The sequence below is a fragment of the Lissotriton helveticus genome, chromosome 5_1 (genome assembly GCF_964261635.1).
Source record: "Lissotriton helveticus chromosome 5_1, aLisHel1.1, whole genome shotgun sequence".
Taxonomy (NCBI): domain Eukaryota; kingdom Metazoa; phylum Chordata; class Amphibia; order Caudata; family Salamandridae; genus Lissotriton; species Lissotriton helveticus.
Window position 1 is genome coordinate 1,337,974,680 of NC_136065.1, and position 10,716 is coordinate 1,337,985,395.

Sequence of the window (10,716 nt, forward strand, 5' to 3'; positions counted from 1 at the left end):
TTGCGATTCAGAAGGAGGCGGGTGTGAAAGGATTGGCCATCATGGAATGAGTTACAATAGAATGGGTCAATGGTTTGCTACTTCAGTCACAGTTGCTAACCATGGAGCTGATGCTGGCTCTTTAAAGGCAATGGTATCTCATTCACAAAGTGGGAACTGTTGCAGAGGGACAGTATCCACCTTGTGAATGTGCTCATTTGGCATGAAGCAGAGCAGTAAGTGCTCCAGGGAGGCAGTGCAGGCTCCCACCAATGTCACTCACTAAATGACAAATTTTCGTTTCGAAACCAGCCCCAGAGCTTTTAATACAATATCAGCATTCAGTGAATGCCAATGCAGGGATGAAGTCTGCTGTCCCTAGCAGGCCTTCTTCCCTGTATGTGCTATCATTTGCAAGAAGTCGCAAAAGGGCTTCTGTCTTGAGTAGTAGTGAGGCAGAAGTTTGGTGAATACTTGTGAATGGTAGTTTTGTGCTGATTAATACATCATTTGCAGTGCAAAACTCAGGTGAGTGTGCCAAAACCTGATTGAGTTGTGACGACACGAGGACCTCTAGACCATGTTCCAAATCACAACCTTATGGTAACGCTAGGTATGGCTGAATATTTTCTTAATATAAGCAAAAGCAAATTAAAGCTCTCAGTTGTTATAACCATTTCTCTGTGCGATGGTGGCCATTGTTAAAAGTGGATATCTTGTTTTCTGCTTCTGCAAAAAACTGCATATTGATACAAAGGTGCAAAATGATCACTTGAAATCACAAATCTGTCTCTCACGATCCGTATAGAAAACCATGCTAACAGCTGAATCTCATATGGATGCCCCCATCAAAATGTTGAGCACAGATCTATGGGTAATTTAGAGAAATGCACTATAAAAAATAGAATACACATGCTGATGTGCACAAGTACATAATGTATTATTATTATTTGCATGAGCGCAGACTAGGCGCTCTTTCACTGAAGCATTTGCTAATATATCTATAGTACAGTTTAATAAGGTGTAATAGAAACTGTAAATGGTTATGATGTGTGCTCATAAATATGCTACAGAGCCCATATATGAAACACGGCAGTCAATGGTGCTAAGGTTTGGAACAGAATACAGATACAGTGTTGTACTGGCACAACACCAGCCGGAGTAGCGGCAATAGCAGAAAACTCAAAAGGCGTTCCATTTAGTTGGACCTTGAACTCAGGAGATCAAGATGGGCATTAGTTAGAAGATCAATGTGAAGGGAATAGGGTAGGTTTGGAGAATGTACAGGTTATTTCACTGGGCAAAGGCTTACATGGAGATAATACAACGCAGCAACTTGATGTGGCCGAACATTTGTATGGGTTTCAGTTTCACTTGCTCCTTGCGCTTGGACTAGATAGTCTCTACAACAAACCCATGCCCCTGCAGGGAGATGTGTCTTATATCACTGGATGGGTACTTCCTGGAGCAGGGTGAGAGCACTACAGCTTCCATAGACTCTTAGTGGGGCACCCACGTGGAATCATGGACACCCCTGAGCCAGATCATGATTAACATAACTTCCCTGGGCTTGAGGACATAATATAAGTGCATGAGTGTCGCTTTACGAAAAGTGCAACCAGGTTTGCTCTAATTGAAATAGGCGAAAAGTCCACTAACAATATAAGTACAAGAGGCTTAGTGCGAAAGCTTCTTAAAAAATAATCACAGTGCATGCTGGCTATCCATCTTTTCTGAAATGTTCTCTGAAATTCCCTCATAAAGCACTAAGAGTAAAACATTGTTGCCCCGATAGTTGGCCATCAATATGTGAGAATTATAAAGAACTAATTCTTGGTCTGAAAATAGCAACCACTTACCATTGTTGCCTCCATTTTGTCTTTTCTTCCTTCAGGCTCTCATCTGCGGTGGGCTTGATGTCCTGGCCCTCGATCCCACTTTTATCTCTATAACAAAACATGAAATGGCTGAGGCAGTTGACATGGAGATTGGTGATCTTGAGAAGGAGGCAGCTCAGCTGGTGAAGCAAAGGACATCCCCTGAGAGGTCTGCATCTGCTTCCTCCGATGCCTTGGTAAAGAGGGAGAGCTGTGGTCCTAGCAGCATCGACCAAGCAACATTCATTACTGGAGTATGAAACACACCTAGTCTACTGAGGGTACCGCACCACAGAGGGTGCAGTTTACTTACCACCATCGTGACCTTGGTGCTCTAAGGAGCTTTCATCAGTTGCTGAAGAGTGACTATGGAATCCTGGCTCTGTATTTTCTGCACTAGGTTCTGATTGGTTTAGTCTTGGGCCAGTGCAAACATGGTGGGAGGCACTGCTAGAAGCATCAGAGCAAATTTACTTTGCTTTAGAGGAGCACTGATACTTGGAATAACCCTTGAAAGTGTTATATGGTCATTGAGATTGTACAGTGTCAGCCAATGGGAATACCAGCCTTCTCTTCCTGTCAACGTTTTGTTACTTTTGAGCCAGATGGGTCATTAAACAGTTCAAAACATGTGACTTCAGAGTGTTTGGTTGGTCTTTATTTTTTTCATCAGTTTGCCTCCCATTGTCCATCAGGAGACTCACTGCACATCCAGGGTGGATGCGTCTTCTTCATACTGACATTGACTTGCCACTGTGCATTCTGCTCCGAAGATAGCCAGTCTTGTGCAGCGATAAATGATTCAGCACAAGAGTTTGCAAGGAATGGGTATAAGGCCTCATGACTAAATGTAGGTTCTATTTTGGGACGAGGGGCTTGCATAGCTGTTGATAGTTCCAGCAAGATCTCAAACATGTTTGGAACAATTAGGAGTGAATGGCCTCATGTAAAGGAATGTGTTTATGGGTGTTTCTCCATCTGAATGAGATACTGGTAGCTCTACGCAGAAAGGAGAAATAACCCAATGGATCGAGAGTCAAATTTTTTAACATTTATTTTCTAGTATATGTTGTTTTTTTCAAAATTTGTTTATGTGAAATATTGCAATGTACACCCACTGATGTTAGACCCAAAGTGCCCCTTAAGGAGGGGATTTATTTTTTTGTGTGTGGGGTGGTCAGGGTGCCAGAGAAAGAGTGGAGGGAATTTTCCTACACTTCATACCTCAGCAAAAATACATTGGACTCAATCAACTTTGTGCAGGGAAGCGAGAAAAAAATGTCCTTTATTGTTTTTTTCTACAAGGCAGCAGGTCTGACGCCTCCACAATGTGCAACAGTATATAGGATTTGAGTATTTATTACGATAATTTATTCAAAACAGTTTGTTTTCCGAAGTCAAAATAACTTTTCTTTTTTTTTAGTTTGTCAAAGTAAATGATTTAGCTGTAATTTTTAGTGTGCATGAAAAATAAATGACTTTGTGGTAAAGAATCCCCTGATTGCTGCCCTTAGATGCTGGTTCTTGTGAATCTCCCATGCCTTGCAGCTGCCCTCGGTGGGCGCGTGATGGATGTAATGGGCAGAATGCATAATTGAATTCACTGAAGGAAGCCATTAATTCAGTTAAATAATTGAATTAATAGATTCTATGAAATAAATCGTTATAAATAATTCAATGTGTTGAATTATTTAAATAATTGAATGGAAAAAAACAGCATCATAAAATGTAATTCAATGTACTAATGTTATTGATGATGGCATATTCATTAATTTCGACAATAGTAATGTATAAGCAATTGTGCTTATTTCTGGACGTAAACCATTAAAATGTGGTAGAAAAATAGAATGATCAGAAGGAATGCAATGAATAAAGAATTAATCATTGATGGATGTATTAAAATAATAAACTAGTTGATTACGTTAGTGCATGTTGAAATTATTGATTTATAAAAGATATGAAAAGGCCCTGGAATTTAGTCAAATAGTTTATTAATCAATGATTTAGTTGAATTAATTGAATACATTATAACTAATAATTAATTGAATCTATCTAACTATTTGAACTCTTTATTGAAAGTGATATAAAAAATAATGTAGTACATGTATTTAATGCATTAGTATATTACGTACCATTATTACTTAAATGCTTTTACTAATAAATATCTAATTGAATCGATAGGTAGAATCTTTACCTCCTCCAAAGTGTACGTTGTAAAAAGAATATGTTTTGGATACGTACATTTCATCCTCAAACTTAGATCCAAAAAGACACAAATAAATCTAAAACATTAATTTGAAAACATATGCTGTCACTTAAAATGTATACATTAAATAAGATAAATACAATGTTTCCATCATGATTAGGATTGCGTAGACACTGGATTTATCTGAATGTAATTCCTAAATTTAAAGCACGGAATGGAACAAGGTATTATGAGCAGCCAGGAAGAGTGCTTAAAATGTAGGCAGTATCTCAGAATGAATGCCTATATTTTAAGTAGTTCCACAGTGCCTATATTTTAAGTAGTTCCACAGTGCCTATATTTTAAGTAGTTCCACAGTGCCCACTCCCCCTGCTGTCCGTTTGATGCTTATGTGTGCGGTGTGAACTCTGACCCTACTGCTCCACCCTAAGAGTTGAGCAGTCTGTCTCTGGGTGGCCAATGGCTCTGCGGTACCTCCCCTTCTCACTGAATGTGCTTCATAGACATGCTCTTCAGGGGGTGTGGCTTGCAGGATGCCGCGCAGAACTTCAATGAAAGCCACAGAGTACTGCCAGTTATAGGCCCTTAGCTCGTGTCTAACTTAATGATAACAATAATTCATGGTAAATGAAAAGCCAGCAGCTCTATACTGGCGGTTAAAAAAAATATATGAATTTGTGAAAGTGTATTCTGAAAGTGCCAGTGTGCATGTGCAAAAAGGTGAAGAGTGAGTGATGTCACTCATAAACCGATGTTTCACCCACCGCTGTCGGCTTTCACAAGGTAAATGCATTACATCTCTGTTGGCCTATTTAACATCAATATGGCCTAATTATCCTCAGGTGCCATCAATAAAAATAAAGCTTACTTAGAACGGAGTGGCCAACCAGCCATCACAATTAATGACGGGACATGTAGTCCTGTATAACTGGCAGAAGGCCTATTTATTTATGTAAAGTGCAATAACAATAATTCATATGTTTAAATATATTCAATCACAATAATGATACAATATAAACCAGTAATAGTGAAAATATAAATAATTCATTATGAAAATATTAACTATAAATGATGAAATATACATTTCACTATGTATGAACACACACATATATTTCCCACCCACAATCATATATATTTATATATATATATATATATATATATATATATATATATATATATATATATATATATATATATATATATATATATATATATATATATATATATATATATATATATTCACTGAAAAAACCATAGGTTATAGACCATATATAGTTAGGAATTAGCATTTACAAAACCTTGAAAATTCACTGAAAAAACCATAGGTTATAGACCATATATAGTTAGGAATTAGCATTTAAAAAACCTTATTTTACTCACACAAAACCATTGAAATTCCATATATAGTTAGTTGCACTAACTATATATCGCGCACCCGCAATCCACTGCTGATCATGTCACATATTACATCATTCATGACATGGTCAGTGACATCACTGATGACATCACTGATGACATCTCAAATGACATCACTGATGACATCACTGATGACAACATCCAGTGACTGTATGTTTCTGTAAAGTTAAAATATGTCTTACATATTGAAGAATGAGTGGATGTATACGTGTCTGGATGAAGGATTTAGTAGGTGCGTGACTGACTGTATGAGTGAGTGATTAAATGTGTTTCACTGAATGCATGGGTTAGTGACTAAACTGTCTTAATTTGTGCATCATTATGTCTGTTGTGATGTAAACTGCTGCATGTGTTGATCATTAGCTATACGAGAGGCTATATGTGTTATTAATTGGTTGCCCAAGTATTTCTATGGGAGATTGAGTTTGTGTGGGGGTGGCTGGAAGGTGTGTGACTCTGTGCATAGATGTGTGAGCAGTTTATTCACTAGGTGTATGAGTTCAAGAGTGCATGTGGAAACAGCTACATGGGCAGTTGACTGTGTGCATGAGTGTATTGATGAGTGAATGGATATCTCAATGCTACATGTCATAGTAAGTACATATGTAAAACACAGTACATGTGAGAGTTGGCATATATAAATAACTGTGCATGAGAGCCACTGAATGAGTGAGTGGTTGTATCGATCATTGTGAACTTGTATCAGGGATTGTATAAGAGAGTAAATATGTGTTAGTATATGTTTCAATAAGTAAGGTGTGTATAACTGTATAGTTGAAGAAATGGAGGTGAGATTGTTTCTTTGCATGACTGACTGGGTGTGTGAGTAACTCCATGGATGAGTGGCAGTGTGTGAGTGTCTGTATACACTGAGTGTATCTAAGGTTATATTAGAGTCTGAAGAGGTTTATCGTATTAGCACAAGAATGATGTCAAATGAGACGTCATCAGTGATGTCATCAGTGATGTCATTTGAGATGTCATCAGTGATGTCATCAGTGATGTCACTGACCATGTCATGAATGATGTAATATGTGACATGATCAGCAGTGGATTGCGGGTGCGCGATATATAGTTAGTGCAACTAACTATATATGGAATTTCAATGGTTTTGTGTGAGTAAAATAAGGTTTTTTAAATGCTAATTCCTAACTATATATGGTCTATAACCTATGGTTTTTTCAGTGAATTTTCAAGGTTTTGTAAATGCTAATTCCTAACTATATATGGTCTATAACCTATGGTTTTTTCAGTGAATTTCAATGGTTTTTTAATAGCAAATATCATAAGCTGTCGAATGTCAAGTACGTGGTAAGTAAAAACATTTTCGTGTTTATGCACACTGATCTGCTTTGAATGCCGCCCCCCACCCCTCATTTCTATTAGGAGTACTCTCTCTTTGCAGATAGTGAAGGGTAGTTAACGCAGGCCTTTGCCCCCGTTGTAATCCGTCGTGCCTGCTTCTCTCTCCATTTGATTGATTGTTCTCTTTGGTTCATTCTCTATTTACAAACAAGCACAGAGTCGCAATACTCTGTTTACTCTTTGCAGATAGCGAAAAATCGTGTAAAAAAACAAAAGGAATCGAGCAAAATCAGTAGGCCACTAATGGGATCTCTTTTTGACCTCCCTAAAATAGAAACATTAGGAACAACCTGTTGATAATACCAATGTGTATGTACATAAGCGGCGTTCATTTGTGTTCACAGTACCCCTTGTTGATTGTTTGAATCGACCATTGAATTGTTCGAAGTTGGTTCTCTTAAGAATCTTCTCTGCCTGCAAACGAGGAAGAATAGGAATATTCTCTCTCCCTTTGCAGATAGTGAAGGGTAGGTAACGCAAACCTTTAACACGTCGTGCCTATTTCGTTCCTCATTGATTGATTGTTTCCCCAAACATTGACTGTTTGGGAATTGGTTCTTTTTGCAGGTATTCCCTGTTTGCAAATATACGCAGGAAAATCTTTGCAAATAGTGAAAGGGTACGTAATGCGGACCTTTCTCCCCCGTTGTAATCTGTCATGCCTATCTACTCCCCACTGATTGATGCACCTGTTTCACCCGGACCATTTACTAGAGATACGTCATCTGGCCCGACCAGAGAGCACCCCTAGTGAAAAGGACATATGCAATAATAACGAAGTGATCTCTGTATCCTGTTAACAGAAACTTTAGCATGAAACAACCTGGAAAGAAAAGAATAGGAAAACGAAAATCAGTAGGCCACTGATGAACATGAACTTTTATTAAACAACGAACAAAGAAACGATAACATAACGTAATGATAAAACCTATTAATGTCCTAGAAACAAGAAAACGTTAGAAATATGCCAGTGGTGAGAGACCAGAAAAACAGTAAGAGAAACCAAATCACCCCTCGCTGTCCCACCGCCTGCCACGCCCAAAAAATCGATAGACTAGGGAAAATGCAAGTCAGTAGAACATCCGCCCCCACTCTGGAAACTTCCAAGGTGGGGCAGGGTTGCGGCTACGCCCAGCCGGGAGCAGCCCATATAAGGCGGGTCCTGCTGCCACGCCTCGGCCAGGAGATCCTAACGTAGGGTGTAGCCGGAGGAGAGGCCGAGGCCAGCGGGACCCGGCCAGGGGATTGCCTTTACAACGCTGAAGAGTTGCAGGGGGGGGAATGTCTCCTCGACCCTCCCCTCTCTCTCCCAGTCCGGCCGCGGTGGCCCTTGAGAGTTTCAGGTAGTCCCGCCACATGCTCTTCCGGTCCGGCCACCAACGGTCGGGGGGCCGAGCCCGACGGGATCCGGCTGCAGCCGATAAACCAAGGAACCCGTTCATGGGGCCAGAGCCAGGGGCGTCCGGCCGACATCCACCGGAAGCCCGGCCCAAAGACGGACGGGACATTTTTTCTTTTCTCCTTCGTAATAGCAGCGGCAACACGCCAGGCACCACTTCTTTCTTCAAAAATGGCTTTGACAACACTGGGGGGGGATGTCTTGCACATGCCTCCGACCCCCCCCCCCGTCCTCATCGCCACCGGCCATAACAAATGTCAAGCGGGGCGCCGTGGGGTGCACTGGGAGGGAGAGATGGTGCGAACAGGCCTCTCCCGCCTCCTCATGTGAAGGCTTCCCAGCTGCACCCTCAGCGCTCCAGGCGCCCCGAAAAGGGTTCGTCCACTGTGGCGATGCTGCAACGTCTCGCCCGGCAGGGTGGAGCCCGTCCGCTCATGTGACCCCGCGATCGCCGGTAGCTGCCGAACTCTCAAAATGGCGATCGACCTGGCAAGAGCGGGCCCAGCATGAAGAAATGGCCCGGTCACTGGTTGACTCCACCACCGTAGTCCTCCACGACCTTGAAGATTCTACAGGAGCCGCGGGAGTCTCCGACCCCCGATGGGGAATGACTGCCATGATCGCCCGTGGAGTGACGAAACTGTATCCGCGGGACGTCGGCGCTCCCATGCTGGCGCCAGCCTCACTTTGAATTACTAGAATCCTGCAGACCTCAGTTCCGGTGAAAGCACAGTGTGACCCGGTAGGAAAAATTGTTGCACCCCCTCCCCTTTTGAAGTGATAGTTCAAACCACCGATCCTTTCCTTTGCCCTTTTAACGGAACTTTGGACTGCCTCCCCCTCTTTTACATTTTCTAGAGAAAACAAAACATTAACCACTACATTACCATAGCAGTTGACACCAGAACTGTTTTCAAATTGAAAACCAACAACATCTTCAACAGAATCCTTTTTGTTTCTGCTGTGACCCTGCTACAGCACAGGCATTGTCCCCAGCAGTAATTCTGCAATGCCGGTAAGAATAGCTGTGGTGTCTACTGGACTCACTCACCCCCGCGGCGCCCCACGCCGTTATTTGCTGGGCGGCAACTAACTAGACATCACTTTCGTGCCATCTAGATTTCAGCGCGTTCTGCTGCCTTGGAACTATTCGCACAACAGACTGCTACTGACGACCCACCCCCAGGCAACATCTTCTGAATTTTCATAATTTGAAAGAACTAGTAACATGTCCTCATCAGGAATTCAAAAGAAATTGCCACGGTCTCTTCGTTGTTTAAATGTTTTTACTGTTTTTGTTTTGTTGTATATATTTATATGTTATTAAAGTTTTATATTCCTACTACTTTGTTGGAGTGCTATATATTTTTAATGTGACACATAATTGTAAAAACTTTGATGTACAAAGAGTCATTCCTAGAATCTTCCGCTTCAGGCTCGGTCCCCTCCCCAATCACAATACAGGATGGTTTTCAGATAGTAGGAACACGTGTGGTGTGACGGATCTCATCGGGTGTGGGCCTTGATCTACTATAACTCCTTTGAAGAGGGGTGATTCTTTACAGCTGGAGCCATAAACTACATCTGCAGGGCTAGCTGATAGCCTGGACAATCGGACACAGAGGAAGAGGAGTGTCAGAGGGTGCGGTAGTGAATAGGGCGAAAGGGAGGTGTCGGGCGGGCACAGAGTGTGATTCTCAGGGAAGAGCAGCGCAGATGGGGGGAGGTTTATTGCCCATGCATAAGACAGAGAGCGGGGGTGACCAGTGCCTGGGGAAGATGCTTGCGAGGGTGGGGAGCCATGCTACGAATCGACAGCGTGCAGAGAGTGGGTCTGGTCAAGGCATCTAAAATGGCTGCCGTGCACGACAAAAGTGTGGCATTTCAAAAAAGGCAAGATGGCGCAAACAATGTTTTTCAACACTTCCTCATTTCCTTCGAATCGAACGTTAACAGACGTTGGTGCATATTACCAAAGTTAAGCGATATTTATCGCTAACGATGCTTACCAACGAATTTTTTACCGCTAAGCATCGTCAGAAATTATCGAAGATAAACCTTGCTATTATCAAGGTTTATCGCAAATGCGATAAAAAACGGCCGCAATGCATGAATATCGCTAAAAAGTCAGCGATATTCATGCATTACCGAGCTAATGCTCTTAGCCATGTTATCCACCTCCCATTGGATAACATGGCTAAGAACTGCTCAGGGCAGGTGTTACTTTTTGGAGATATTCGCGCTTAGCGCGAATATCTCCAAAAGTTGGTAATAGGAGATATATATCTTGCATGTTGTAATGCAAATTATTGTGGTATATGGAACTCATACCATAATCTCTCAGGAAAGCAGAAACTGATCCTTTTGGGACCGCCTGAGAAGGCCTAGGGGGTGAGGGGTACTCTACTTTGCCCCCTTTTCACGTTCCGAACTATTTTATTTTACTCTCTTCTGTAATTACACAAAATAGCAGC

At 41.6% G+C, this 10,716-nt stretch overlaps 1 protein-coding gene across 2 annotated transcripts in view; it reads left to right on the forward strand.

Annotated features, from left to right (window-relative positions):
• CACNA1S (calcium voltage-gated channel subunit alpha1 S) overlaps positions 1-2,491 on the forward strand; it is a 488,710-nt gene extending 486,219 nt beyond the window's left edge. The window contains exon 44 of one of the 2 annotated variants that reach the window (XM_078644201.1): positions 1,874-2,491. In XM_078644201.1, the coding sequence (XP_078500327.1) occupies positions 1,874-2,116 (243 nt within the window). In that variant the 3' untranslated portion in view covers positions 2,117-2,491. The remainder of the gene's footprint in view (positions 1-1,873) is intronic. The other variant, XM_078644202.1, reaches the window with a different exon arrangement.
• Positions 2,492-10,716: the final 8,225 nt, after the last annotated feature.